Here is a 27,949-nt window from a genome sequence, read left to right on the forward strand (position 1 = left end):
GATTATCCACATAACTCACTGCTGCCCTCACACCATCTGCCACAGCACAGCTACGCGGCTCTAAAGCTAAAGCCACAGCTCTGTGAACTCCGTCCAGCATCAACAGCATCCTCTCCTCGGGAAGGTCTCGGCAAGCTTTTATTCTACAGCTTAACAATCTGTAAAAACTGCTTCGTACTGTACCATTTACTGCTGATGTACTACTACCTACGCAGCCACGAGTACTGCGTCGACTCATTGTAAAAATCCAGAGACTGGAGAATTTAATTTTGATAATTCGTTGCTCTGTTGAAAACCTAATTCAACAAGTAGTGAACTTTTAAACAGCATGTACTGACAGGAAGTGTCTCACCTTCAGCAGAGGCCTGACCGGACGAAGGCGCAAGCTTCTGTTGCAGTAGCGATGGCCATTCACGCCCTCTTTGTGCACGTCCATGCCTGCAGGCATGTTGGGAGGCGTCAGCAGCAGCTTCTTCAGCTGAGGAGGAAGAAAATCAAAAGGTTTCAGAAGTGTCTTCATGACGTAGACATAGAGCGCCGCTTTGTGCACGTGCACGACGGCGAGGCGGATGTACAAATGTAGTAAAAACACAAACACGGGAGAGGGCTCACAGAGAGATGAATGCGCCAGTTTTTAATCTACGTTCTGTCAGCTGTTAACACTTCGCTGATGGATGTTTGTACAAGAGTAACATGCAGGCCGGGTCAACATACTGTACATTTATCACTCGACTAAAGCTGACAGCGACACGGCACGCTCACGTTCCCATTAAAAACTCTCTCTTTCTATAATAACCGAGCACGACTGCTCCTTCATCCCTCCATCACAGTCTTCTTACAGGCATGAAGCCAACCTGTCCTTCATCATCCCCCAGTATTACCCTTCAGCTGAATATTAACACTAGCACCCCCCAAGCCCCGCCCACTGTCCTCGTCGCCCATTCAGTGCAGGTCTGAGCTTCATGTCAGCTCCATCAGCTCCTTTTTCAGTCTCTCTGAATCGCTGGTAGAAACTCACGGATGTTGCCGCTTTATAAAAACTCTGTTTCTGATTGGGGCCGTCACAGGTAAGCAACATTATATGAAGACCTACTGCAGGGCGTGCAGAGCGTTTATGATGGCGTGATGCTGCGGCTGACTCTCTGGAGGTCAGCATTAGAAGCTGTGTACCTGTGAGCGACGCTGCACATCATCACCAGCCGTCAGCACTGGCTGCAAGCACAGATACTATCTGGGTCGGGGTGAGTGGGCCGGTCGCCCACATCGTTAATGGGCCACAGCGGCTCTTTGTGGGCGAGCCAACTTGGCTCTGAGCGCGTGCTGATGCTCCGCTCAGAGTCCCATTGAGGGGCGTGAAAGTGGCAACTGAAGGTTTGTGTCTGTTTGGACCACTGAAAGCATCCGGGGCCCTCAAACACACAGTTTACTCTTCTTCGCTCTACTCTACTCTGGACACCTCCCACAGCTTCAGTGGCCTCATCAATGGAGGCCTTGTTCTACACTGGGACAAATAGTCATGAAGAAAGAGCCAAGGGCCAATCACATGTGAACAAACTGCAAGAGTGTGCACAAGCACCGAAAGAGGGGGACACGGTGCAGAGAAAACACATGTTAAAAGCTTCTGCACGGCTCTTTTAGCTCTGAGGAAACTGAACTTGTCACTGTTTATGCAGCTTTATACGTATATGTCATGTAATTATAATCACGCCACACCGACACGACTTTTAGAAGACTTTGGAACAAAATTTAGGATTCTAGGATTTATCAGTAGAGGCCGCCACCTCATTTAAGCCTGAACACAGTGACAGCAGTCATGTGACAGCACGCAGAGTAAAGAGAATAATGTTGTTAGGAGGCTGCTCTGCCTGCATGGATGTCCGGCTGCTGCACCTGTGAGAACACCTTCACTTTTTAAAATTGTTTCTCAAGTCAAACGCAGCCCTGTGCAGTGTAATAATTTAAAGCTATTTAAAGAGTCTCAGAGTTGCATCTGTCACAATCAAACTGCTCTGGAGTTTTCTACATGTGGACCTTTGGGATCAATATTATCAAAAGTGCACCAAAACTTCAAGAATAAACGACGGCGACAGTCATGAAGTCTGAGCTGGCGTTTCTGTGACCTTCGGGGTCTCGTACTTACAACCTGAGTTCTGGCTGACTGATGACCGCCGAAGCTTCAAGGACAAACGTGTGAGACAGCAGAGACGACGGCATGTCGTGGCGTGACAGCTCACTATCTTTGGCCTGTTTTGCACCAAACAAAAGCTTCATTGCATTTAACCGCCTGCAGCGATGCCAGACTTCCTGCCGGCACACACTCACCATTAGCGCTCACAGGCTTGACTGCTTCTTTTTTGGCTTCCTCAACAGCCAAACTGTCCTGATTACTGAAACATTTACCGTCACTGCAATTTCCACCAATTTGGAAGGAATGCCCTATTTTCCTGCTAATGCCTCTCAGATCCGTCCCCACTACTGTTAGTACACTAGAGTACTCCAGTCATACAGTAAAACCTCTGTCTTACTACCTTGTATATAAGTATTATTCCTAAACGTGTCGTTGGTGATGTGTTCTGCATGTTGTCAAACTGAACACTCAATCCCAGTGGTGTCACTAAAACAGCTCGCAGTGGGTGCACACACTTTACAGTGTAGCTTTAAATGAACAGGGATAACGATGATGGGGCCCTGGACACTGGACATGATTACACCAACACTGTCAAGGCTCCACCTACGTGTCTGTTAGTGTCTGTGGTTCTGTAGTCTTAGTGTTCAGATATTATTTAGGTGGGGAACAGAACCTCTCATCATTTATATTTGGCGCTCCTTGACCTCTTGGTCCTTTTGTATACATACGTGAGAAGCATGAGGCATAAAAATGCACAGATTCCTTCTTTTATACTGCACCGCACCGACCTCTGACCCCAGCTCCAACCTCTGACCCCAGCACAGATATGAGCAGGTGTCAGTTACATTAAGTTAGTAAAAGCATGAAGTGGAGGTGCTGGGGTGGGTTGCAAAGCGGTTTGAAGAGGTAACAGCAGGCAGGCTCCCACCCTGAGCCTGGTTCTGTTGGAGGTTTCTTTTTGTTCAAACAGTTTTTCCTTTCCACTGTTACCAAGTGCTTGCTCCTAGGGGGTTGTCTCATTGTTGGGGTTTTCTCTCTATTACTCCAGTATAAAGTATAAAGCGGCTTGAGGCCAAAGCAGTTACTACAGTGCACCTGTACCAGAGAAGAGCAACGGCTGATATGCTGCCATCGCTCAGTCTGCTTCCTCACGGCTTACACACTGCAGCACAGCTGCATTCACTGTAAGGCTCCATCATTCATTTGCTGGTATAATTCTGCGGAGCAGTTCAATCCAAGGAGACTCAATGGTGTCTTCTTTCACTGTAAGAACATATTTTATTGTTCCATAAAGGATATTGACCCGTTCTTATCTCACAGTCTATCACTGCATTCATTTTAGAGCCCAGCAAATGTGGCTCAACAGGGTGGTTTTATAGATGGCCTCATCGTGTCAGTACAAAAAGAAGTCAGAGCATGCTGGTAAACATTTACACTGCAGGTATTCAGACATCCGCCATGACTCACGACTGCCAAACAATAGCATCTTTGTCAGCTGCCGCTAAATCAGAGCACACAAGTAAAGCCTGCGAGCACCGTGCGCTGAGGAAGCGGGTGGATTTGTGTTTGTGACGAGAGCAACAAGACCGCATTGGAGGTAATCGCATGAGCAGTCAAATAACTTCCTGCTTCAATTACCTCCAGGCTGAGCCCAGCAGGGGGGGCTCAACAGGTTTCAGAGTTTTTGGTAAGGAGGCGACGGGCTCAGGTGCACACAAGGGCTGATAACGGGGGAAGGGGCAAGTGGGGAGAGAACAGGATTTGTTCCAGGAAGAGTGATTCAGGGAACAAGGAAGAGGCCCGGGGGGGGGGAGAACAGACACACACACACTTCAGCACAAAGACCAACACAGACCACCTCACTCATGGTCCTGAGACTGTGTAGGTCTGCAGAATCATCAAATCACTCACACAACTTTGAAAGTTTCCTAAAAGTCTGAAGTCAGCAGCTCGCTGTAAGAAACTGTTGTATCGCCGTTCTCAACACATCTCAGACTTTATTCTTTTTCAGGATTTCATCATTTATGACCAGATCTCATTGTCACACAAACCTCTACAAGGCGCTCTCTCTGAAGCATTTCACCCTATTTGTGTGACTGAAATAATGCCTGGTTCCCAGAAACGGGACCCCCACCCCCACACACACACACAGGATGAAAGGTTACTTTGTGCTGCTCTGTTTTCCTGCAGTTAAAGGCAGACTTTGAACCTCGCAGGCCGATGAGGGGATCATGAAGGTTAGTGAGATGGAGATACGGGGGAGAAAGCTGCAGGGAGAGCATGGGAAAGGAGAGGCTCAGCACGTCGGGGTGACGAGGGCTGGATAGGGTTTGAAGCTCGCATTAAAGGATCTCTGTCTGTTGGGCTGTGAGAGACGTTTGATTTGCAGACCAATGACAAAAGAGAAACAGGAGATGAATACCAAACATAACAGCCCTCTGTTATGTTTGGTATATTCATCTCCTGTTTCTCTTTTGTATACCAAACATAACAGAGGGAGATGTGGAAAATTGAGGTCCAGACCCAGAATAGAGACAAAAGAAACCGTTCTGATGCTGCTTCACGCCGCTCTGTGTTCTTACCAGAGACGGGTCCTCGGTCTCGGACCCCAGAGGCTGGCTGAAGTCCTCGGCGCTGAGAGAAAGACCATCTTCCTCTTCTTGGCTGGGCTCCTCCCCCAGGGCGGGGAACACAGAGAGTCCACCCACCTCGGCATCCACAATCCCATCCAAACTGTCGGTGAGAGCGGCGAGCAGAGCCGCGTTCTCCTCTTCTATCTGCAGGAAGAGAACATGGGCGGGATCAGGAACACCGATACAAACCTCAGAGACCCACTATTAATCCACCACACCAGATCTATCACCATCACCACATTCATATGAATGGATGGATGTTTGGATGGATGCATGGATGTATAGATGTATGTTTGGATGGATGGATGGATGTATACATGGGTGGATGGATGGATGTATAGATGTATGTTTGGATGGATGGATGGATGGATGTATACATGGGTGGATGGATGGATGCTTGGATGTATAGACAGATGTCTTGGTTCTCAGACTGAAGGACTCTTCGGGAGCTGAATCACTCCTCAAACAATGCCCCATACATTCTGATCACTCTTTCTTCTTGTTTGTGTCATTTATCACAATAACATCACAGGTCAGGTGACTCCACTCTGACCTTTGACCTTGTTATCTCCGTCAGTACGACACTGAGTTCTCTGCAATGCTGCATGTGCACTTCTGTAATGTTTCAGCATGAACATTGTCTCGTTTGAAGAAAATAATGTTTATGTGTAATTTCAGTCCAAGCTCAGCTCTCTTTCCACCGCTGGCCCTCCTGTGACATCCACACAGGAGTTGTTTACTGTTGATGAGCTGCCATCTTGCTGAGAGCAGAGTCTGGTGGAGAGGCGATAGCACGGCTGGCCTACGGGAAGCCAGCGAGCTTCATTCATCTGTCTCTCTCTTTTATCATCCAGATCCATCTGTCCCCAGCTGCCAAAACTATTTATTCCTACATTTATTCTCCATCTTCAGGCCAGCTCACGTCTTCTCTGCGGGAATCTACACAGAGCTACATCAGCAGAGGAAAGCCTTTGATTGGCTAAAAGCAATACTTAATTTAACAGTCACAGAAAAACAGATTTACATTTACCTGACAATCAAAATACAGACACTTACTTACTTACACTTTGTTAGGTACATCTGCTAGTACTGAGTTTAACTCTTCATGGCTCAGATTCAACAAGCTGCTCAGAGACTGACATCATTATGACATCATCACACAGCTGATGCAGATGTGTCTCCTGCATCTCAAAGCTGCTCTGCAGGACTGAGATCTGTGTCTGTGGAGGCTGCCTGAGTGCAGTGAACTCACAGTCATGTTCTAGAAACCAGTCTGACATGATCTGAGCTTTGAGACACGGAGCTTTGTTATCCTGCTAAAGACGGTGGAATGAGGTCATAAAGGATAGGCGTGGTCAGCGGCAGCACTCGGCCAGGCTACGGAGTTTAAACGATGCTCAGCTGGTACTGAGAGTCACACCAGCAGCAGCCTGAACACGGACACAGGCAGGATGGATCCATGCTTTAAACTCGTCAGACCAGGAGACGTTTCTCCAGCTTCTGTTGTCCAGGTTTGAGAGTCTGTGTTAGCCATAGACTCAGTTTCCTGTTCTTACTGACAGCAGTGACACTGGTGTGGTCGTCTGCTTCTGGAGCCCATCTGCTTCAAGGTTCAGAGACGCTCTTCTGCAGACTTTGGTCGTGTCCAAATTCATGGGCTGCATCCTCCTGAGGACCCGGCCTTCGCAGTCTACGTGGGCCAGGTCCTCAGAAGGTTGGGTAGGCCGGAAGTAAACGGCCGTGAAATTGGACGGTCTAGCCTTCTGATTAGCGTCACCGCTGTCTCGGTGGAGTTTAATAAACTCAGCCGTCTGCTCTTTGCTATCTAAAATATAACAGGACACTGGCGTAAATTCTCGACTGTCTCATACTTCTGTTTAATCAGGTTTCTGTTTGACGTTTAGTCAGCTGTGTGAAAACCAAGGAGGAACCCACCCGGGGGATTAATAAAGTTTTATTTTATCTAATCTAATCTAATAACTTTAATCTCAGCCAAACCGATTTACTCACGAACAAACAAAACACTGAAAAAAGCCCAACAATAACATTTTTAGGTTGTCTAAGTGACTTATATATTACGTTTAACCTGAGCAGCGAAAGTCCGCGGTGATCTGAAAATGATGTGCCGGGAGTTGTGCCGTTCTCGGCCGCATCAGTAACCCTCGAGCTCCCGGCTAGCTGTCGAGCTGGTGGGTAGCAGACGTCTCCGAAAATGTCGAAGCACTTTTGCAAATATGCGATATCTTGATAAACCGAGCAGATATTTGATGTTTACACAGCTACTTTCTCGCCTGAAAATATGTTAAAAGTTTATTTTGTGACCCAGAAAGATTAGTAAGAGTAATTTTAAAACTTAGTAGCGGCCGCCATTGTTGGAAACTGGAGTTTGGCTGGGCCGCGCTATGAATTCTGGGATATGGTAGGCCACGAAGGACACATCCGACCCATCCTTCAAATTCGGAGAAAAGGAGGACGCATTTGTCGGCTGCATTCGGAGGAGTCTACGAATTTGGACAGCCTTCGGCGCGTCGCTGTGACGTAATCGGTCTACAAATGCGGCCTCAGGAGGATGCAGCCCATGAATTTGGACACGACCTTTGGTTGTAGCGAGTGCTTACTGGAGTTATTGCTGCCTTCCTATCAGCTCTAAGTAGACTGTCCATCCTCCTCTGACCTTAGCGAGTCATTTCCTCCCACAGAGCTGCTGCTGGCTGGTTATTTCCTCTGAGCTCAGAGATGGTTGGAGATCAGTGTGTGAAACACTCAGACCAACAACCATGCCACATTCTTTCTTCATCATTCTGATGCTCGGTCTGAGCTTCAGCAGCTTGTCTTGCCGTGTGATTGGCTGACACACGAACAGCTAAATAGATGTCCACTGAGCATGTGTGGGCTTTTATTGCTAAAATCATAATTCTAAATCAATTTGCTCTTTCCTTTCCTGATCTCTGCACTCTGAGGTTAAATTAAGTCACACAAACACGATCGATAACCTCCAGCTGGGGATGAGATTGCGACACGCGACCGTAAATAAGCACCATATTGACTGATAGCAGAGGGGCAGAGACACTGGGAGGGCTTCATGTGCCTGCTTATCACTCTATTCATTACTCGTATTCATAATCAAACGCGGTCTGACCATCTACACTGCTGTTTTAATCTGATCAATATAGTATTGACTGAAATATAACATATCAGAGGAATGAAGGGGGGTGCTGTGTTTTTCAAAGCTGTACATGTGAAGAGTGAGTTTGCAGAAACAGAAAAATGAGTGAACACAGACCAGAACGCATCAGGAGGAGCAGTTACTGGTGACAAACACAGAAAGGAAAAAGTGCCATGAAGCCATCAAAGAGCTCCCGATACCACAAAGGCCGGGAAGTAAAGCAGCTGCAGTGTTTGATCGAGACAAAGAACCAGAAAAACGGTGAGATTAACGCGCCCGTTTCCTCTTCGTGTATTTTCTTATTAGTCGGCTGCTGTTAGACATGAAGAATCTCACTGCTGTAACTTCTCAGTATGAATACACCTGTGTCCATGATTGTGTCTATGCGACTGTGTGTGTGATTTTGTCTGTGCTGTATGATTGTGTCTGTAACTGTGTCTGTTGTGTGTCTGTGATTGTGTTTGTGCTGTATGATTGCGTCTGTAACTGTCTGTGTTGTGCGTCTGTGATCTTGTGAAGTTTAGTTTCGTGTCAGCAACAGGAAGTCAAAGAGTCGCTCAGGCGTCAGCTAATGTGGATCGAAGTAAGAATAAAACTGAGGCGCTCAGAGTGCAGACAGGGGCTGTGGGTGTTTATTTACCTGAATTCCCATAATGCTTTGCCTGTCTTCATTTAACCAATACTCTCTGTGGCACATTGCAGCATCAAAGCAATTTCCATCAGCAGACTTGCATTACACAGCAGATGATGTGGACCTAAATGCTACTTTATCTCTCCGTTATTGTCTTTTTATTCTCGAGGTGCTCTCAATTTAGCCTCCATAATGGGACTGCAAGACTTTGCAGGGACTGCAAACCTATGGACGATCAATGATCCAGGGCCGGCTCGCAGATAAAGAAAGATTAGAAGGGTATTCCTTGAATTCATCCCGGAAGGGCACCAGACACCGGAGCCTCGGGCTTTCAGCGGCCCAGCAGATGTGCTGCTTGCATCATCGTGTTACACGCAGCATAACTGGGAACTACTTTCTTGGCTGGGCCCACACATGTCCACATCTAAGCACAAGGGTCAAGACAGGGGTTTGGGTTTTACACCCACTTCAGCATAGGAAACTTTGGCTCTCTAACAACATGCTTCTGAGACCCAATTCCACGAAAGGCACGTGTGAGATTCAATTAACAGCTGAATTAATTCATAAAACAACAGCTTTGGTCAAAAGGTCTGAAAAAACAAGAAGGTGCCAAAACAAAAAGCACAGATTCAGCCTCTGTTTGGTGTGAAGTGCTGAGACAAGCCTGCAGCGCGTGGACATGTTTGCCAGCTGATTCCGGCCTAACACCTCGTGCTCGCCTCAGTTCACTAAAATAATATCAGAGCATATATTTTGTACACTGTGCAGCTAAAGGAGTCAGCAGGGAGTATTTGGGAAGTCCTTCACACAACACCAACTTTGTATGACACTAAACAACAGACGAAGATTCATTTCCCTCTGACCACCAGCTCTTCCAAGAATAGAAAGATAACGAGCATAGGTATGAGAAAGAAAGACGCCGAAAAAGGAGACGTATTTTCGAGAAGAGGCGCCGGCTTCAGGACAGAAACCTCACCTCGAACAGCTCGTCTGCTGTGCTGTAGTGAATGGAGGCCGGCGACGCGTTGGCCGACTGATCGTTGCACCACTGCAGCTCGCTGAGGCAGTTGACGCTGTCAAAGTCGCTGGTGTCCAGCTGGGAGAGGTCAATGTCCGGGAAGTCGGTGTCCAGACGGTCCGAACACACCTCCTCCTCCCCATACTGAGGACGGAAAAAGAGAAGGAGAGGTCACGTTAGTTAAACATTGAGATCAAAGCAGCATTCCCAGGAGCCTGGGTTCTTTCGGGATACAAAAAAATAGCACAAGTCACAAAGATCACAGCTGGGTAAAAGTGTTTTTGTTCTGCTTTGCCTTAAGCAGTGGATGATGCTATCTGTGCTCTCTGAAACACAAACGTGGAGATGGTTCTCCTTCCACGACTCCGATGAGTCTGAATGTTTCTGTGTGGTTGTACTGTCAGAGCTTCAGTTCCAATCAAGCCGCCCTTTCTCAAAGTGAGAGGCACTTTGGATAAAAGTCTGCACTGTAAATCACTGTTCGCTGTCAGCATCACAAGGAGCTCTCATCAACAGCTGCTCATTAGATGTAATAAGGCTTCCACATTAGAGGAGGTTCAACACCAGGATCGCACAGACTGTCTGTCACATGTACAGTCGCCCAGTGTGGACGGTCATCATCTATTAATGCACGTCTCACTGTGGTCACAGTGACACATGTGATGAGTGCTGGTTTTACTGAGCTGCATGTGTATTCTGACCGAGGAGGTGGATGGTTGATATAAAAATTCAAATTCAAATTTTATTTGTCACGTACACAGTCATACACAGTACGATATGTAGTGAAATGCTTGGACAACTGCTCGTGACCTAAAGAAAACAAAAAAGGAAAAGGCTATGAATAAGAAAGGAAATAAATATGAAAAATTAAAAAGGGTAAATTTAACTAGGAAGGAATAAAATATAAATTAAGGTTAAAAATGAAATAACTGTACAACACAAATTAGAATGAAGGGTAAATTTAACTGGGAAGAATAAGATAAAGATAAATATATAAATTAAAGTTGAAAATAAAATAACTGTACAACAAAATACACAATATAGAACTATATAAGAATGTATGAAGAAATCTAAATATAAATAAATATATACACAATAACAGCAGCTATACAAGTATTAACCGGAAATGAAGAATATAGTGACCAGTGTTGTGCAAAACCAAAGTCCAGAAAGTCCAGTGTGTGTGTAAGAACCATATGTGTGGGTCAGTACTGTGTGGTGGTGTGATTGAGAGACCGTATCGCCTGCGGGAAGAAGCTCCTCCTCAGTCTCTCTGTGTTGGTCTTCAGGGAGCGGAATCGCTTTCCTGACCTCAACAGAGAGAACAGTCTGTTGTTGGGATGGCTGAGGTCCTTCACGATCTTCCTGGCCTTGGTCCAGCACCGCCTGCTGTAGATTGAGTGCAGGTCAGGGAGCTCGGAGCGGATGGTGCGCTCAGCTGACCGCACAACCCTCTGTAGAGCTCGTCTGTCCTGCATGGTGCTGTTCCCGAACCAGGTTAAGATGTTTCCCGCCAGGATGCTCTCTATGGTGCACGAGTAAAAGTTCCTGAGCACCTTGGAGGGCAGTTGGAAGTCTCTCAAGCGTCTGAGGTGGTAGAGACGCTGTCGGGCCTTTTTCACCACGGTGTTGATGTGACAGGACCATGACAGGTCCTGCGTGATGTGAACTCCGAGGTATTTGAAGCTGTCCACTCTCTCCACTGGGCACTCGTTGATGACGGGGGTCTGGTAGTTCCTCTCCTGCTTAGTGCTGAAGTCCACTATCAGCTCCTTTGTCTTACTGACGTTTAGAAGGAGGTTGTTCCTCTGGCACCAGTTCTCCAGATTCCTAATCTCCTTCAGGTAGGCCGTCTCGTTGTTATCAGAGATCAGGCCCACCACGACGGTGTCGTCAGCAAACTTGATGATGGTGGTGGAGCTGGTAGTGGCCACACAGTCATATGTGTACAAAGAGTACAGCAGGGGGCTCAGAACACACCCCTGGGGGGCTCCAGTGCTGAGAGTGCTTATAACTTTGTTTTCTGATGTTCTTTAGTGACAAATATCTCAAAGTTGTTCGAGCTCTGCGCGTCACTCACTGCAAACACCGAAAGAGAAAAAAAAGGAGACCTAGGCTTAGACACACAGCAGAGGAATGGAGATTATTTCCAGGCAGTAATCAACAACGAGGATCTCCTACGATCACATGAAATCACAGGAACCTCCACATGAACTCTTATGGACATAAAGGACCTCAGCAGGCACCCTCTGACCCCTCGCAACATCTGAGGTAACAAGACCTCAAGAATCATTTCCCATTACCAAATCACTCGACACCTACACGAAGCCTCTGCCTGAAGGAACAAGAGCCTTCACCCTTCATAAAGTCAGGAACTGCCAAACACTTCTCTAAAACCTCAGCGATGGCTTGCCCAACTCTGAAAAACTCACTCCCTGAAAATGTCCGTTGCCCATACAAGACGATTTCAGATCCCGCTTCCTAATCAACAATTCCTGAAATGCTCTCAGGAACATGTGAAAAGGGAAACTGTGCTCAGTTTGTGTTTTACCCTCAAGATCACATCTCTAAATTCTTTACCATGTGGCTCACAGTCACAGCAGGCCGAGCCTCTCACACACACTGAGCCACGTCACTGCGAAGAGCAGGAAGTGTGTGTGCGTGACTCGCCGTGATGGGAAATGACTGCGTGGTCTCTGAAGGGAGGAGGAAACATTCCTTCCTTAACGTCTGCATGAAGACGACACACAGAATCAATGTCCTGTTTTATGAATGATGAGGAAACGACAACACACACACTGGGTCGACCAGTTAAACGTATTTAACTGATTCAAACAGATCAGCTTTCCTCAAACACAAAGCAGCTCAGCTTGTAGCCGACTCGTCCTCTGCCGTTTGTGTCTGAGCGTGCAGAACACTCTGTCCCAGCAGCAACTGTCACGTTTCTATCAGGTTTCAGCTAGCATAGCTGAGACCACTGATGTGATGATGAAATTAACCAAATTAACACGTTCAACACAAGCAGTGCTCTCTGCTCACACAATGAAAGGAACACTTTTTATTCCGAGTTCAGAGACCCACCATCTCTGAGGAGGCGTATCCTGTCATTAGGTATCAGGGTGAAACCCTTGGACCCACTGTCAGACTATGTTACATGTTTTAATGTTATATTTAACCACATATGGCCTAAAATTGCACTCGTTCAATTTAAATGTTTTATTTGAAGCATCATCTGCACACAGAGGCTTTTTCACCAGTGACAGTACGACTGTCTCTGTGGTCAACACTCGACAAACAAACGATCGCAAACAAGAATTAATGAGACTTTACTTGCAAAGGTTCTCTTTTGTGCTTATAACATGGAGATGCTCACATGCAAAGTTTAAAACAGTCTTTGTTTGTTTTGCAGAGGACGACTTTTCAGCTGCTGGAATAAATTCATGGCACTGCAGCAACAGCTTTACGGCATGTTTCAGAAATATTTATATTTATATTTCCACGGCAACTTCTTCTAGAAGATATTTTAACCACCGTATGTGGAAAAACTCGCAATACATCAAGTATATATAGCACACTTGGGGCGACCGTGGCTCAGGGGGTTGGGAAGCGTATCTGTAACCGGAAGGTCGCCGGTTCGATCCCCGGGCTCTCTGTCCTGGCTCTTGGTCGCTTTGTGTCCTTGGGCAAGACACTTTACCAGACTGACAGAGCCTCGCCTCTGTCAGTCTGCCCCAGGGCAGCTGTGGCTACAACCGTAGCTTGCTTCCACCAGTGTGTGTGAATGAATAGTGGCATTGTAAAGCGCTTTGGGTGCCTTGAAAAGCGCTATATAAATCCAATCCATTATTATTATCCATTATTCTACGTCAGACCCAATGCTGAGCCATTCAGATCAGCTCTGGGAATCTCTGGAACTGTGCAGGAGCTTCTGTTTGTAACACATAATACAGTCCACATCGGCAACTTGTCCAGCTGACAGACCACCACCAGCTACAACAAAGCAGCTCTGAGCCGTCTTCTACTTCACGGTCACCATGAATCAACACATTTTTCATAAAAGCAATTAACAGTATTCGTATATTTCTCCCAATCAGCTGTTCGATCGACAGCCAGAACACAGAAATGATAAAAGCCTCATCGCTCCTCTCCCCATCCCGCTGCCCCATCATTTTAATATTTGGCTGTTTTTGGACTGCGTGTTTTATCCCACTTTTAAATCAAAGCATAGTTACATCACACACACACAAACACACCTTCAGTGATCTCCAACCTCAGCTCACCGCCTCACTGTGCGTCTCGGTTTATGAGTGTTTATTCAGCGTGTTTATTTGGGTCATGGAAGAGATAAGATCAGCTGATAGCGTTTACGGTTTCATAAACGACTCATGAGACATGATCAAAGAGCCAATCAGCAGAGAGCATAGGAACCTGAGCGGTGGACAAGCTGATGAACGGAGCCGGAAACAGAAGACGCGCTGAAGGAGAGAAGAAGAAGAAGGACACAGGAAGGAAGATGTAGGTCAGAATAACGTCAGCGAAGGGAAAAGGGGGGGAGAGCGGTCATGACTTCACTGAGCAGGAGGAGGAGGAGGAGGAGGAGGAGGAAAGGTGGAGTGACAGAGGAGAGGGCGCCCTTGGTAAGACCCTCCCCCCGCTGCTGATGCAGGTGTGTTTCACCTAACTGAGTGTGAACCTCCCTCAGCATGCAGCTCACATCCTCCTCACGTGGCTCTGACTCATCGCCATCCTTTCTTCATTCCTACCATCATGCAGCCTTCCCTCGTTGGCCACTCTGCCCTTTTCTCCACTTACAGTTTCCTCGTATACTCTTTTTACCCTCGTCCATCAGAGGACAGTCTGATTGAATGTTACCACTCCTCCCTCCATCATCCTCCCTTCCCTCCACCACAGCCATCAATCAATAAAACCATCCCTGAACATGACACGCATGCACAGGCACACACATGAGGACATCCCACGTATGTAGAACATGTCCCAGAACATCAGTGCACACGTGACGCTGCAGCAGCGGAAGGCGATACGAGGCTGCGGCGTGCTTGTAGTGCTGCACTGACTCTGAATAGCGACAAAGACTGTAAGCTTCTCGACATGAATCAGACGCCGGGAGGAGGAAGCAGCTCGGCGAGGAGCAATTCTGCTCCTGTTTCCAGGAAGGATTGTGTTAACCGTCTCTGCAAAGATACAAACCAAACATAAACACGTGTGCAGCATCCAATCAGGTGAGGGGATTCACTGCAGGTCCAAAAGTCAAACTGCGTCAGAGCATTTACAGGAAGGCTCTCAGAGCCTCCAGACGCCCATTTAAGGCATTGATGCAGTGATTTACTGCTGACCTGCGTGTGATTGAGAGCAGATGTTTGCTCGTGTTTCATTGAAGCCTTTCTGTCGCTCCCCACGTTTATTCCAACTGCTGCGAATGTACACCGGCTCTGACACTCTGACCCCATATCGGGTCGAGTTCAGGTGAGCGTGAGGAGGCGGAGCTTTGACTCCTGCTGATCGAAGTCAGGGCTCAAATTTTTGCAGTCATCAAGCATCAGTTGAGGGAGAAGTGGAAGCGACCAGAAGGTGAGAGCAGCACGTACGTGCCCGCTTTTGCACAAAGCAGGTCCTGACTTGTGCCAAAGAGCCTGAGATGTGACTTTAAATGAGAGGTTTTGCTGAGTGACCGCACGGCGCTCCGTCATCCCCTCTCTGAAAGCAAACGGCAGCAGAGGCGGGTTTATTCCTCCCTGACACCACGGCCCGTCAGCATCACTCAGAGTGTCTCTGAAGCCGTTACTGCTCGAACGGGCAGATTAAACAAATGAGCATGAAATTAATGCAGAATACTCACATCTTTGAAGTTACTGACAGACAAGAGACGAAGGCTCTGCGCTGAGCCTCCGCCTCGTGCTGGAACAGCAGAGGTAATGTGCAAATGAATGAGCCTGACCTCTGAGATCTGCTCACTATCAGCTCCTTCAGAAGGCCCTCACTGTGTAATTCTGCTGTTTTGGGGGGTGGAGGTGTGGTGGGACCCATTTGTGGTTAATGTGTGCCTGAGCGAAAGCAGCGAGACGCTACCAACACGAAGAGTCCGCCGGGACAATCGTGCATTAAACCTGGGCTATTTATAGCACGCCTGCACGTGGGAGAGCTATCTGGGCTAAAAGGAGAGAGTGGATGTGGAAAGGCCAGCGAGGCTCTGCGGTGGAGCTCCAGCATCCTTCGTTTCTATCTTTAAACACTCAGATTCCTCAAAGCTTATCTCTGGGTTGGCTAAGCGCGAGCGCCGCGTCTTTCCACTGGACTCAGAGTTACACAAGCTGAAATCATCTCGTTAGCTGAGGTCACCCTTCAAAGGTGAACGCTTTTTTAACTCTTTAAGAAAAATATGAAGCAAGAAAAATCTCAAAGAACACACAACTATCTGCAGACGGGTCCAGAAAGGACACAAGCCAATCACGAGGAGCAAGGAGGCCACACACAACTGGTACAAACATTAGCTTCTCTGGTGATTCATAACTTGAGTGAAATTAGGCTGTCATGTTTTTGTACATGCATCACACCTCCTCCAAACTTTGTGCCAAAAATCACGACAATAAAAATAGCGGAGCGTTGATAATAACGTGTAACTTTATTGATCCACACGCAGGAATCAAAGCTCGGCTGCTGTCCTGGCAGCTGGACGCAGGCCTGTTGTAATGTTGCGCAAGGTCAGTCACAAGTCCGGTCATGTGAGAGCTGTCCCAACTTCCCTCAAACACACACACACACACACACACACACACACACACACACACACAAGCAACACCATACAAGGTCAGGCTCTCTAGACTGCACACCGCAGGAGGCTGAAAGCGGAGCACTGGGTGGTGTTTCCAGGTTAGCGAGTTTCAGAGACCGGGCTGCCCTCAGGGCCTGCAGCTCCAGATCAGCTGAGATTACCAAACAGCTGATGTTGCAACAGCACTCACTGCAGAATCACTGAAATAATCCCGGAACACAAAAGGAAGTAATCGATGCTTCGATCGACACCTTTCCCAAACTCCTGATCCTCTGAGCAGCGAATCCACGATTAGTCTGCTCCCCGTGGCTTTAGTGCGATCATGAACATATTTTATCGGGACTTGAAATGACCCAAGCTCAGTAATAAGGAAAAGGAGGCGTGGCACAGACGTGAAGGTGAGGTGACGGACGCTCCCATAGAGCTGAAAAATGGTGATGAGAGGCGGCGGATGAAGAAGGTGTAATCACATCCAAGCTCCGCATAAAGAACTGACATGGAGGAGATAAGGCCTTTAATGCCCACTTTGTTGTAAGTCACTTTGACAGGAAGTGCTTGGTGCAGGAATCTGACGGCCCACAGAACCACAGCAGGAGAACACAAGCTGACGCAGTGATACCTGCAGCTGATCGCAGTCACAGGGTCTGTTTGAAGGTTCACTGCGACACACCTGCGAGCGGTGGAAGGATTTCAACTTCCACGCAGCCGGTAAAGAAAGGATGAGCTTAATCACAGCAGACAAAAAAGTGCCCCTCCCTCCTCCCCCCACAAAGAGCCAATTACCTGCCGTTTGATTATTGAGGCACAAAGTGAGACAGTGAAAGCTCACAGGGGTATATGCCAAGGCTGAGCGTTTAGTCCATTTGTCCCGAGAAGCTTGACTGAGCGCCACAGCGTTTTTCCCTCGCCTCCTCCTGCGACAGCTCACCGTGTAAACTCAACTTTAATCTGCTGATTGACCAATAACATGCAGATGATGCCACAAACATGCAAACATGGTTCTGTCAGGCTGCTGTAACATAGCTTGGTTGCTGAGATCTCTGATCCATCCATTCTGCTGCATGGGGACTCCCAGAGCAGCTCTGCATGACTCACAGCTCAAAATAATCCTCCTTTCTCTGATACCGAGCCTCCGTGCAGAACTTCAGTTCATCCTTGTTGATTGGCTGCCCTTCGCTAACAGCAGGATGGTGGAGCCTGAGCTCAGCAGCAGCAGCAGCAGGAGGGAAACGACCTGCTCTACCACACCGAGCTCTTCACACTCATTCAGACAGAGCCACGGGACGTTTGTCCATCAGAATTTCCAAGGCACTGATGGGACAGGGGTCACAGGTGTGTCTGTGCACAAGAGAAAGCCCCGCCCCCAGATCTCTGTTTCCTTACAAAGACAAACAGCTCAGAGCTGGAACAGGGTCTGGATTCTGGACTTACTCTTTTCTGTCTGAGAGAAGAAAGAAGAAACTTTACACAACGTAAATGTGCTATTACAGTGTGTGTGTGTGTGTAAACCACACACACTTGTAATAGGTGTATATGTGTGTGTCCTGTCATAGTGTGTTTGTTACTATCTTTAGCTCTTATCCTGGTCTCATGACCAGTTCTTCCACAGAGTGCTGCTGACTCGAGGAGCTGCTGCCAGACAAACAGGAGTGTGTGTCTGTGTGTGTGCGCGTGTGTGTGTATAGTGATGAGTAAAACTGAGGCCAACTGAAGGAGGAAGTGAGATGCTGCTAAACCAGAGTGCTGTGAAGTACTGGCTGTTCCCATCACTGCTGCTGCTTCAGGGTGTGTGTGTGTGTGTGTGTGTGTGTGTGTGTGTGTGTGTGTGTGTGTGTGTGTGTGTGTGTGTGTGTGTGTGTGTGTGTAGTGGGGTATAATGACTTGTCCTGCTGAGGTGCCATTTTTATGTTGTATATTTAAAGCAGGACTGAAACAATGTGTGATCACAGATCTGAGAACAGCCCCACCCTCTCCTCCGGCTTCACACAGGTGTCCGTTCTTAAATCTCCCAGTAGGAACCCTGGACCTCCTCCAGCAGTGGGAAACCGTCCTTCAACATGATTTTCATTTCTAGGTGGTGACGAGATGTCATAAAGAGCCACGGCCGGCCAAGACTATGTCTGTGTGTCAGCCTGCACCAAAGGTCATGACCTTCAGTGTGATCAGACCAAAACTCTGGTGGATGCTCTGTGTGAGAGCTCTGCCCAAAGACGTCACAGGTGAAGCATCTTTCACCTGTGAGGTGATTAGGGCTGAACGATATATCGCATTTGCGATAATATCGCGACATGATCAAGTGCACTTTTCTAACCGCAAAGGCTGCGATTATACTCTGGACATGTCCAAATTCATGGGCTGCATCCTCCTGAGGCCGCATTTGTAGACCGATTACGTCACAGTGACGCGCCGAAGGCTGTCCAAATTCGTAGACTCCTCCGAATGTAGCCGACAAATGCGTCCTCCTTTTCCCCGAATTTGAAGGATGGGTCGGGTGTGTCCTTCGTGGCCTACCATATCCCAGAATTCATAGCACGGCCCAGCCAAACTCCAGTTTCCAACAATGGCGGCCGCTACTAAGTTTTAAAATTACTCATACTAATCTTTCTGGGTCACAAAATAAACTTTTAACATTTTTTTTGAGGCGAGAAAGTAGTTGTGTAAACATCAAATATCTGCTCGGTTTATCAAGATATCGCATATTTGCAAAAGTGCTTCGACGTTTTCGGAGGCGTCTGCTACCCACCAGCTCGATAGCTAGCCGGGAGCTCGAGGGTTACTGATGCGGCCGAGAACGGCACAACTCCTGGCACATCATTTTCAGATCACCGCAGACTTTCGCTGCTCGGGTTAAACGTAATATATAAGTCACTTAGACAACCTAAAAATGTTATTGTTGGGCTTTTTTCAGTGTTTTGTTTGTTCGTGAGTAAATCGGTTTGGCTGAGATTAAAGTTATTAGATTAGATAAAATAAAACTTTATTAATCCCCCGGGTGGGTTCCTCCTTGGTTTTCACACAGCTGACTAAACGTCAAACAGAAAACTTATTAAACAGAAGTATGAGACAGTCGAGAATTTACACCAGTGTCTGGTTATATTTTAGATAGCAAGAAGCAGACGGCCGAGTTTATTAAGCTCCACCGAGACAGCGGTGACGCTAATCAGAACTAGACCGTCCAATTTCACGGCCGTTTACTTCCGGCCTACCCGACCTTCTGAGGACCAGTGCGGCCTCTTCAGCTTTGCCTCTGCCACTTGAAGATGTCGTGGAGGCAGAGTTGAATAGTTACCTGTTGACCCCTGTCATTGACGGAGAGGATGATCCCTTAGCCTGGTGGAAGGTGCACAACATTCACTTTCCACGACTGTGCAAGATGGCCCGCAAATATCTGTGTGTGCCAGCCACAAGTGCCCCCTCAGAGCGTCTGTTCAGCACTGGAGGGAATATAGTGACCTGCACTCGCTCATCCTTAAAGCCAGCAAAAGTAGATATGCTGGTCTTCCTAGCAAAAAACCTGTGAGCTAGGATGATTATGGCTAGCTGAGCCATACTCATTGTTTATACAATTGCTATTATGTTTGCACTTTATGTGTAATGTTACTGACTGCAGAGATCAGTAAGATGTGTGCATTTTTTATTTATTAGTTTTATTTATTTAATATTATTTTTTAATTTAATGACTGTCTAGTAGTTCACAGATGTCGAAAAACTGAGTGTGGTAAAGCCACCGATTTTTTTTTATGTATATTTCTGCAATCTGCACATTGTACTGACTTTCATTTTAATGTTTACACCAGGGTTCCTTGTCAGCACTTTATGCTCAGATGTTTGTAAGCTAAAAATAAACTATTGTGTATGTTCAAATATACTGTTGTGATTGAAGAAGTTAAATAAAAATGTCAGTCATCAATTCATGCATCACCTCATGTCATCATAACAGAGGTCTGTCTTCCAGGAAAGAACAGTTTAAAATTAATGTAATATAGTATTGGCCATACTATATGATGTATTGCTTGTCTTTGTTTAATAATACAGAAGACAAAGACCTTAAAAAAATAATCGCATATCGCATCGCAATCGCAATATTGGGGCAAAAAAAAAATCGCAATTAGATTATTTTCCATAATCGTTCAGCCCTAGAGGTGATTAATCTCAGTTTAATGATCTAATCCAGCTGCAGAGTTACTGGAGTTCTAACCCAGCTGTAGGAAACTGTCAGGAACACTGATAACTAGTGGTGCAACGGATCAAATATCTCATGGTTCGGATCGGATCAACGGTTTTAAGTCACGGATCGGATTTTCAGATCAGCAAAAAAAGGAAAAAAAAGACCATTTACTTATTTAAGTATTTTTTCCTATTAAAAAACATTCAGCTCAAGACTCATTCCATGCACTTATATAAAAATAAATTAAGGTGCAATATGGACTTTATGGACAATACTGGGCATCCTCTGCACACGGCCATAAACAACCAGAGGAGTCTGTTCAGCGAGAGGTTGCTTCTCCCAAAGTCAAGGATGAGCAGACTTAAAAACTCCTTTGTCCCACACGCTATCAAACTGTTTAACTCCTCGCTGGATGGGAGAGGGAGGGGAAACAGGGGGACAAAGGAGAGGGGGGACAAGTAAGCTGTAGTGCCTTTTCCCTGTGCAATAGTTTTTGTTAACATCCAACGGTGTAATAGACTCACAATACTTGAAATGTGCCGTTACCTTGTATTCTTATTCCTATTTATCCCTTTTGTATACTCTGTATTTATGTATGTGTATATGTGGTATATTTCTGCTCACATTCTGCAACTTCTGTCTGTGCTATGCTACTGGAAACTGAATTTCCCAGAGGAACCCATGGGATTAATAAAGTTTCACCTAATCTAATCTAATCTATAGGGCAGTACAGGGCTTTGTATCTACCACTCCGCTGTGATATAATGAGTGGTCACGGTCATGTGGCTTTCCGTTGCCCTGGAGCTCCACCCATTTGTAGTTAGGGCAACAGAAGATGCCTGGGACAGTTCAGCTGTAACTTTAAACTTTTCCTGCTTATACATGCTTGGAACGATCTTGTCACAGAAGTGGACACTCAGCGTGGCTCAAGCACGTTCATCATAGTTTAACCCCTTGTTATGCACAACGGAGTACGGCCTCACGTCTGCAGCTAAACACCTCAGTAGCTTTTGTAATAGCTTTAGCCCAGTTGGATTGGGCAGCAAAGGGCTGCTTAAATGCCGCAAAGTTCTCTGCTCCTCCACTTGGACCGCTAGCACTGACCATAACTACCACTTGACAGACTGACCACCATACACATACTTTTCACGTGTGTGCCGAACCGTGGAGTGGGATCGGTTCGGATTACGGATCAACCGTGATCCGTTGCACCACTACTGATAACAGCCTCCTGCTGAGCTGAGTGAGCATCTCACCACCTCACGTCTAACTATCTGTTAGCTGTGGTTCTAAGATTGTTCATGCAGGCTCGGCACCACAAACTCCTGAATCCGCTCTGACGAATTACACTCAGTCCCACTCAGCGTTCATGAAACTGTCATACTTTTATGTCTCTGGTGCGTCTGTGAAGCTCCGCCCTCCCTCGTTACTGCCACAAGCTTCAAATGTGAGCAATGACCCAACCTTAGCAGAGATGAAGTGAGGACCAGACAAATTGTGGTCAAGAGCGCGACGTGGGGAAGTGCTCGACCTCAGGCTGTTCTGTTTTGACATAGCCAAAAGTACGCTTCTAGATTCTGTTTCTTTCTTCTTTTCCTCCCCTTCGTTCCAAATCCTCATTTCATCCCCCTCTTTAAGTCTAAAACCAGAAGCCCAGGCACGAGTCAGCCAATCAGAACATTTTGATTCATTTCAGTTTCAATGTTGAGAAACAAAACTTCTGTTTTTGGTTTTTATGGGAATATTTCTGTGAGCGTCTCTTCTGCTCGCTGAATGAGCCACAGACTTCCTGCCCAGCTTGACAATGCGACAAACATTGTCCGTATGCAGGGTTTGGGTCCATCCGTCCGTCGTGGCTCAGACTCGCAAGGGTTAACAAACAGAGTCCGGGTTTCTTTGGGTTCGTGCGTCGTGGAATCCGGCCCGTCTACCTGTCTCTCTTTCTTCCTGCTGGCAGATCCGTTACACTGATCTCACCTCCAGCCAACCTCTGTCGCTCTGAAACCTAATCTGGCTTCATCCACCCCCCCACACCACCCCGCCTTCACGACTCCTCCACCTCTCAGGCAGGGAGAGCAGCAGAGGCGTGGGGCTAAATCTAGCCTGAGTATAAGAGGCTAATGATGCAAGGATGGAAATACGCACGTTAAGCTGACCAGTCTTTACCAGACTCGACAGGCCGGAGCTGTGCTAACACTCTTCCTGTTGTCCCGTCCTGCCCTCAGGTAAATTATATCCACCTGAGCTGAAGAGCCATCCTTGAGACACAGCCTGGCAGTCGCTGGACTTATTGACTGGGCTTCCTGGGATGTAGGCAGATCCAGTAAGACTTCAGATTAGCAGTAAAGGCTAAATCCGACTATTCTTGGGGCTGATGGGTACAAGTCTGAGACAGGGGGGGGGGGGGGGGGGGGGCAGGTGTTTTTTAATTACACCCATAAACAGAAAATCAAAGCCCTGCAACAGTAGAGAACACCTGGACCCAAAGTGTGAACATTCAGACAGTGTGGAGTGACAGCGAGGTGCAGAACGGTGATGGAGCGAGGAAAACGAAGGCGAGCGGCTGGCGGAGTTGGCTCTGCGGGGCTGCTGGGTAATGGGATCTGAGGGGGAGGGCCGATTTAAAGCTCAGGTATAAGAGTGTTGGTGGCAGCTGAGATAGCATGGAGGCCGAGTAGGGCTGCTCAATTAATCGAATTTTAATCACGATTATGATCTGGGCTTTCAACGATCATTAAAAATGACTGAGCCGATTATTAGCCCCTCCCTCATTTATCCGCGACACCTTAAAGGCCGGTCCGTGAAAATATTGTCGGGCATAAACCGGTCCGTGGCGCAAAAAAGGTTGGAGACCGCTGATTAAGAGGACCCGAGGGAAGCTCGGAAAGCTAAGCAGAAGTTATTTGGAGAGGAGAGTGACTGCCATTGGTTGAAAAGAGAGGTTAAAAAAAAAAACTTCAGTGGTGTTGCACACTATTTTATATTATTTTTTAAAGTCATTGAAGCCGGTCAGAGCAGCACGCTCCGTTTTGTGTAACTATTTTTAAATCCCTGTAGAACCTGAACCACGTAAGCTAGCGCAATAATTTGTTTTGCATATGAAACCGGAGGAGTTGTACTTACATCTTATGCCATCAGCTTGTCCTCGGTCACAGTTTCCTTCCACATAAAGCTTTGCAAAAATTGCATAAAAAGCGCTTGCAGGAACAAAAACATAATATCCCAGAAACACGCTTTGCCGATCCGATCAGCTGTTCGCAACACTTCCCACAGTGAAACAGACGTCAGCGTGAACTATCAAATGTCCGCCATTTCCTCCCCGAAACCGGAAGTGACATCATTTTCGCGGAAATGTAGTTTTTTACTTGTAGGCCTTAAAAGCCTATACTGGTCATGTTTGACTTTTCTGAATAGTTTCTGGGATACTTAGAACTCGTATTGCACTGCTGGAAATAGCTTACTTTGATGCACCTGCTGTTTTCTTTGCAAATTTGCATCATAGGATTGTTTTTTCGTTTTTCCTGCAGTGTATATAAAAATTGGTGATGAAAGAGGAGAGTCGGCCACACTGAACTGAACTGGTTTCACTTCCAGTTGAACACACAGAGACGCTCCAATGGACCGTCGGCACAGCTAAACATGGAGAGGAAGGCCTCATCGTGATAAATTAAAGAAACATGAAGTTAAGCTTAGACCGAGTGTCCTCTGTATCCTCCACAGTTTCCCTTTCAGAGACCTGTGCTGATTGAAGTGCCACTGAGCACGCTTTATCCCTCAGTGTCTACGCACTTCTAGTCTCAGGTGTCCGGCCATCCCAGTATCTCATTCCAGAGCGCTGTAGCTCGCCCTTTAGCTGCTCTCCATCCATCAGCCCAACCAGTTTTCAAGATGAAAACTGGAATTCAGTTTTCCAGATGAAATTACTTTATTTAATCTTATACCTCAGGGTTTTACTGTGAAATATACACAACAGCAGCTGTATATTTTACCTGCCCTGTTTCTGAGCCCCGCCCCGGTCTCCTCTCACCTAGTTTCCTACAGCTCATTATTTAACCTCTCACCTGTGAAGCTGTACCTGCACCTGCTTCCATCATGTCTGCGAGGTCTTCAGGGATCAGAGGATCTGACAGGCTCCTCAAAGCTGTGCTAGCCATTAGTGGAGCTGATCCCTGCCATACAAACACACCCGACCCAAGCTCATCCACCTCCCTGTGCTCCTACAGCATTGCCTCCACCCCTCCTCCTCCTCTTACTTCATGCAGTCCACATGCTTGTTTTTGCACTGAGGTGCTTGTTAAAGGAGCAGGAGTACCCATCATGCCTTTCTGCTCCTCCTCCTCATCCTGTGACACGTTCTGAATTTTATTACTGCCCCAAATTATTCCTGTGAACTTCAACCTCACATCGCTCGCACTGATCCCACTAATGTGCATCCAACCACCCTCCAGTAATCCACATCTATCACAGCCCCCCCCCCAGCTCCACCCACCTCCACCTCCACCCTGTTAATCTATATTTTCAGTCAGACACAGTTTGTAATCTCTTAACAGGATTGAGAAAATCAGAGAGAACCTCATCAGGTCAGCAGGGCAGGGGATAATGAGTGCGTGTGTGTGTGTAAAGGAGGATGAAACTAACAAAGAAGGATAAAGGCTTCATCGCCAGCAGGTGGATTCTGTGGGAATCTGATGGTCAGAGGTTTCCTGACCATCAGTGACAAGAAGGAGTCCTGCAGCAGATGGTGAGGTCGCCACAGTGCCCTGACATCATTGAGTCGATCTGGGATTAAATGAGGAAGACTCAGACAGCCTAAACCATCCGAAGGACGGCGGCAGGTTCTCCAAGACAGAAGCAGGAGCGCAGCAGGAGCCTCGCCTTACGTTTGACCAATGCATCGAAACCGTTTTCACCAAATCTCAGACGCCTGCATGGCGCCACACCCGCTCATTCTGAAACTACAGCACTTCCCCCTGACCTTAATTCAAGTGTGACAGGTCAGCCAATCAGATTACTTCACTTTCATTTAAACTCACGGTCACGCCTTTTTGACCCGTCAGCTGATCAGATTTCATTAATCGAGGCCAACTATATGTGAATCCCAGCTGGTCAAACTTGTTCACAAACTTGTTTCAAATCTAAACTTAAAGATCTCATTTTCAGCCTCCGGACCAAACGGAGTCTGCACCTCCTCAGCCTCGCTGCCGTCCTTCCTGCTTCATAACCACGCCGTCAGCAAAACTGCAGCACGCCGCAGCAGAGCACACGCCTTCAACTTATTGTGACTAAAGAACTGCTGAGGCTCAGGAACACCTCAGACAAACAGAGCAAGGACGCCGGGAGGAAATACGATCCTTTTGCCTCGCAATACGATATGGCGAGTTGCAGCAGCGGCAGCAGCAGCGGCAGCGGTGGGCTTTAATCAATCATCAAGAGTCAAATTAGATAATGGCTCAGCGTGTGGAACCACCTGATTGCACACAAAGCCCCTACAGGTGAACTCAAACTCACAGAGGTGTAAGGCATCACTTCCCTGACCCTAAAACACCACAGACAGGAAGGTGGCGAGCTCACGGAGCGGGCTGAGGGCGGAGAAGGTGAAGTAACGAGCTGGAGGCTTGCAGGCCCTGCTGCCCTCTGCTACCGTGACATCCACGCACTCTGGACTTCTTTATCTGCTTGTCAATCAATCACAACAGCCAATCGATCAGCCTTTACTTCCTGGCACGGTCAATAACAGGAGCGGCCACAGCACATGCATCTGAGTCCAGAACCAAATTCAACCTGCACCCGTCTGTAGTGTGTGTCTGTAGCGCAGCTCAGACGTGTAAACCTCATGAAACCGTGAACACTCAAAGCTAATTACACGCCTAATCACATCCTGTTTGCACTCGTACAAACATAAACAAATCTGTGTGTGTGTGTGTGTGTGTTTCTGCAGGCTGCAGGTTACAGTGTGGAGCTGCATCAGTTCTTGGTCAGTTAACAACACCTACTGTGCGCGCAGTAACACACACACACACACACACACACACACACACACACACACACACACACACACACACACACACACACACACACACACACACACTCATCAGTGATCCAGAGTTCGTCTGCAGGGCACTCTCACTTCTCTTCTAATGGAACGTGTTGTGTGTAACTAATAGAAAAATCTTATCACTGCTGGACATCTCTCACATACGCACACACACACACGGCTGCTTTCTCAAGGTCGTTCTGATACTCGTAGGAAGTGTGTGTGTTTGAGTGTGTGATCTGCAGGAGGACAGACAGCAGTGAAAGCTTCAGGAGCATCAGAAACATCATGGCACACAAGCACTGATCATACAGACAACACCTCTGCCTCCCCTTCAATCACACGCACACACACACACACAGGTGTGAGTGCAGCCAGCTCATTAAGGGGTCAAACGAATTCAAGCTTTTAAATTCCTCCTTCTGTTTGTGTGTGTGCAGTATGTGTGCGTGCGCATCCTCTCTCTTTCCATCATCCTTTCCCCTCACTCTGTTTCTGTGCTCTTTCACTTCTCCTCAACCACCCACAGATCCCCACCCCTCCATTGCCTCCACCTTGTCTCGCTGTAGCAGAGCAGAAAGGTGAAGCCGAGCATCACGACACACCCCGCCCCTCCCTCTCAGTCGATGCTTCCCTGCATCTACAGAGTCACGACTCCTTAATGGTGCGAGAAGGGCAGCTGAGGCGGAGGAGATGGCAACGTGGAGGAAACAGCTGATGAATCTTTTTTCCTGCTTTCCTGAAAGCACCTGAATGCAACAATGGGACCTTTTTACCCAGGCTGAATCACAATGCGACGGCAAAATTAAGATATGATGGAGTACCTTTCTGTACATTTCACTCTGACACAAACAGACTAACAGCTGCCCATGAGCCAAATACATCCCATCGATCAACAACAAATAATCAATCAGCTTCTTTCCAAGACCGCGGCCACTAGTCACCTTTACCACTCTCAACTCGTTCCAGATGCTGACTAATGAAGCCAGTTTCTGTCTAATATGTGTTGACGCACCTGCTCCTGAGACCCAACGATCCGCTCACATTAAAGAAAGCTTAATCACCCAGTGACCCCCGAGTTTCACCATCAACACAGTAAAACCCACAGAGCTGTGGGTCACCCATAAACATGTTAAGTGGCAGACAGACACGCTGTAAAAGACGATGATTTGAATACTTCATCTAAGATTTTTAAACCTTAGGAGGATCGGGGCACGTGGCTGAAAGGTCAGAGTGCAGCCAAGAGCAAAAAGCGGCATCGTCCCAAACCAGCCATAAGCATCAATTATCAGAGCTCACGTGCAAACATCAGTTCCACAGAGGACCGATTCGCAGGCGCTCATTCCACTGACATCCCTGAAACTACAGATGGATCAGGACC

General features: G+C 47.2%; 1 protein-coding gene across 4 annotated transcripts in view; it reads right to left on the bottom strand.

Annotated features, from left to right (window-relative positions):
• The window catches only part of ppargc1b (peroxisome proliferator-activated receptor gamma, coactivator 1 beta), a 60,327-nt gene that overhangs the window by 11,404 nt on the left and 20,974 nt on the right, over window positions 1-27,949 (bottom strand). For 2 of the 4 annotated variants that reach the window (XM_076890442.1, XM_076890443.1), the window contains 3 exons: window positions 9,535-9,720; window positions 4,711-4,905; window positions 353-478 (listed from right to left, as the gene is read on the bottom strand). In XM_076890442.1, the coding sequence (XP_076746557.1) occupies window positions 353-478; window positions 4,711-4,905; window positions 9,535-9,720 (507 nt within the window). Of the gene's footprint in view, window positions 1-352; window positions 479-4,710; window positions 4,906-9,534; window positions 9,721-21,998; window positions 22,303-24,595; window positions 24,977-27,949 lie in introns of those variants that run through there. The other 2 variants (XM_076890440.1, XM_076890435.1) reach the window with 2 other exon arrangements.

The sequence above is a fragment of the Maylandia zebra genome, linkage group LG2 (genome assembly GCF_041146795.1).
Source record: "Maylandia zebra isolate NMK-2024a linkage group LG2, Mzebra_GT3a, whole genome shotgun sequence".
NCBI classification, from domain to species: domain Eukaryota; kingdom Metazoa; phylum Chordata; class Actinopteri; order Cichliformes; family Cichlidae; genus Maylandia; species Maylandia zebra.